Genomic DNA, 3,265 nt, shown 5'->3' with positions numbered 1-3,265 from the left:
CTTGGGGGACACAACTCAAGCTTCAGGGAGTTTGGGGGGGACATAATTCAATCCACTACAGTACATGAATGACTTAAACCCACAGGTCTGGAGCCAGCCTGCCATGCTTCAAGTCCCAGTCGTTTATTGGCTGTATGACCTTGGGCAAGTGGCTTAACCTCTCTGAGCCTCTTCTGCAAAATGGAAGTGAGGACAGTACGACATTTACCTCATAGCGTTGGGATGAGGATAAAATCAAACGATGCATGTAAAATGCTTACCCCAGTGGCTGGACCACAGGAAGAACCTGAAGAAAGGTTAACATTGTTGTCATTGTTAAATACTGACTTCCTGGCTCTGTGCTGGCTCACAGTAAGTCCTCCACAGAAGCTCCTTTCCCTTCTCTTCCCCATCTGCCCAAACCCAGGAGGCACAGGCATCACTGCAGGTGGTAGGACAATTATTTGATTCCCACCTGCCTTCAGTGGGCTCATCCCAGGCCAGGGGATGGGGACAGTTTACAAAGTGGACCACACCTGCCCAGGCTCCTGCACCGCTGGGCTCTTTCCGAGCTGCAGTCTGCCAGTTTGGGTGAGCTCTGTCTGGCACTAGTTGTCTGGTCCTAATTTTCTGCCCCAAAAGGAGCTGTATCCTTGAAACCCCAGAGAGGCTGTGAGTAGCAATTTCTCCACATCCCCAGCGGCCCGATTACTTCTGATCAAATCAAGTTCAGGGCTGCTGGGCAAGGCAACCACTGGTCTGGAAGGCCCCAGCCCAGAGGGCAGAGGTGACAGACAGAATCTCACCCAGGCACAAGTCCCAGAAATGAGACAGGTCTGACTTGGCCTTTCTCCTTGGCCCGCAGCCAGGGTCCCCAGCTCATCAATGGCAGCAGAAGCCAACGGAACAGCCACAGTCACGCCCAGCTCTGGTGCTGGCGAACTCCTGCCAGGGCAGCCCCTCAGCCTAACCCAGCCTGGGCAGATAAGTCCACCCCAGAAGGTGACCCAGCCCGGGCTTCTGGCTCCAAACTGGCACCAGGAGAAGGCCCAGAGGAGGAGCCGCCTTCTCCGGGAGCTGGGCGTGAGTGTCTGCTTTCTGGGGCCCTGGTGGTGGAAGGGAAGGGAGGAAGGCATGTGGGGAGGATCCTGGGGGGCCCTGACCCAGAAAGGGTAAGGGAAAGTCTCCAGCTTCCCTGCTTACCCCTCATCCCAAAATTGAGAAAGCCTTGAAGGAGGGGTGGGGAGAATCTGCCCACACCTACTGCCGGCTGAGGCTTGCATGGGCTCCATCGTGGGTGACCACAGGGAGGAGCTGCCAGCCACTGAGAGCCGGCTCCAGGACAGATGCCCTCCATGGAGAGACCTTGGCAGCCCCAGCTCTCCCTGCGGGACATCCCAAGGAAAGATCCCCTTGCAGACTGGATCCCTAAGAGAGTGTGTATTAGTCCATTTCTGTTGCTTATAACAGAAGTACCTGAATCTGGGCAATGTGTAGAGAAACAATATTTATTGCTTATAGTATCAGAGGCTGGAAAGTCCAAAGTCCAGGGAATGCATCTGGTGATCTGATTCTACAGCAATGTAGGTGTCACGTGGCGAGAATGGCAGAGCAGAGAGAGCTCACTCCTCACCACCCTCCTTTTTAAAGCCCTCAGAACCACGCCCATGACCCCCATTAATCCATCAGTGGATTAATCCATTTATTAGAGAATGGTCCTCACAATCTAATCACCTCTTCAAGGCCCCACCTTTCAACTACCATAATAGGATTTCCCACCCTCTTAATACTGTCACAGTGGGGACCAAGCCTCAATGAGTTTGGAGGGACATCCAGTCCACAGCAGGGTGGGAAGAGAACTCGCTACAGCCAGCAGGACCGGGGCACAGGGGGCCTCCCTGGGGCTGCTCACCTTCCCACCCAGGCCTTCCATGTCATCGTCGCTGTGCTGCACCTGTTCTTGGGTGCTTACCTGCTCTCCAGAGTCAAGAGCCTTCACCTGGTGGTGCTAAAGTCCTGGTATCCATTTTGGGGTGCTGCCTCTGTGAGTAGGAGCCAAAACACAGGCTGGGTATGGGGTTGGCAGGGCGGGGCTGGGCGGTCCTGGCACTTGGGACCGATGCCAGGTGGGGCAGAGAGGGCCAAGAGAGCAAAGCACAAGCCAGCCCCGTCCTCCAGCCTCCCTATCTCTGCTTCGATTTTCTCCATCACACTGGAAATAGCTCCTTCCCTGGGGCCCCGTCAATCTGGAGTCCCAGGAGAGCACTCCCAGCTCTCTGGACTCTGCCATAATTGGACACGTGCCTCCCGCAGGGAGAAGGACAAGTCCTCAGGCTTCTGAGCAGCCAGGATGGGAGATGAGATGAGACCATTTCCCAGAGGATCCATGTCCTTCCAGGTCTCCAGGGTGCCCATCCCGTCACCAACTCCCTGGTGGTGTCCTGCTTAGGTGCTAAGTCCCAGCTCCATGGTGCCTTCTTGGACAGGTGTCCCGACCCCCCACTTTCAAATCAGTCCTCTGTCCCCACTGCCCCTAGCTTCAAGCTTTTACCACATGGTGACAGAACTTTCTACACCCTCAGTGCCTTTTTGTCCTGTGCTCTCAGGGACTGGCACAGCACATAGTAGGCGCTCAGTGAACATTCAAAAGAAGATTGCAGAGATACACCAGAGACCTTAGAACCAAGACCTAATATCCCCCCAGCTGCAAGATTCAGGAAAGGAGAAAAGGTCGTGGTGAAGGGACTCGTACAGCTGACCCAAGAGGGATGGTTTGGGTTTGTAAGGTGGGGGGAGCGGGAGGGGCTAGGAGGGCATCTAAGTGCAGGGCACAGCTTGATCCAAGGTGTGGAGACAGGACAAGTTGAGGAGGTTTGTGCACATGCAGGAGGGTGCAGGGTGGGGCAGGGCCTGGGATGGGCCTAGTGGCAGGCAGGATGAGCTCGCTTTGTCAGAGGAATGGTGTTCTCTGCCCTGCTGGCCACCAGGGGTTGGTTTTCATGGACAATAGAGGGGAGGAATATTTGTAAGTTTCAAGGAACCCCAACTTCTCTCTTTGACCTCCAAATTTGGCCTGCAGTTTGTCATTTCAGGGATCTTGGCAATAACAATGAAGACCTCTCCTAAAATGTGTCTGGTGAGTTGGCGCATTGAGATCATTCCCTCCCTTCACAAGCCTGGGGCCACTTTGTTAAGGGCGTCTGTGTGCAGTGGTGACCCAGGAGGAAGCTCTCAAGGATTTGCTAGGAGCAGGAAATGTGCCTTCAGGACAACAGAGGGCATCTGA

At 54.8% G+C, this 3,265-nt stretch overlaps 1 protein-coding gene across 1 annotated transcript in view; it reads left to right on the top strand.

Annotated features, from left to right (window-relative positions):
* Positions 1–864: 864 nt before the first annotated feature.
* The window catches only part of MS4A10 (membrane-spanning 4-domains, subfamily A, member 10), a gene marked incomplete at its 3' end in the record, with an annotated part of 3,857 nt that continues 1,456 nt past the window's right edge, over positions 865–3,265 (top strand). The window contains 3 exon segments of the mRNA XM_008565238.1: positions 865–1,062; positions 1,904–2,023; positions 3,059–3,115. Coding sequence (XP_008563460.1) covers positions 865–1,062; positions 1,904–2,023; positions 3,059–3,115 — 375 coding nt within the window.

The sequence above is a fragment of the Galeopterus variegatus genome, unplaced genomic scaffold (assembly GCF_000696425.1).
Source record: "Galeopterus variegatus unplaced genomic scaffold, G_variegatus-3.0.2 Scaffold44879, whole genome shotgun sequence".
NCBI classification, from domain to species: domain Eukaryota; kingdom Metazoa; phylum Chordata; class Mammalia; order Dermoptera; family Cynocephalidae; genus Galeopterus; species Galeopterus variegatus.
This window is presented reverse-complemented; position numbering and strand designations above follow the sequence as displayed.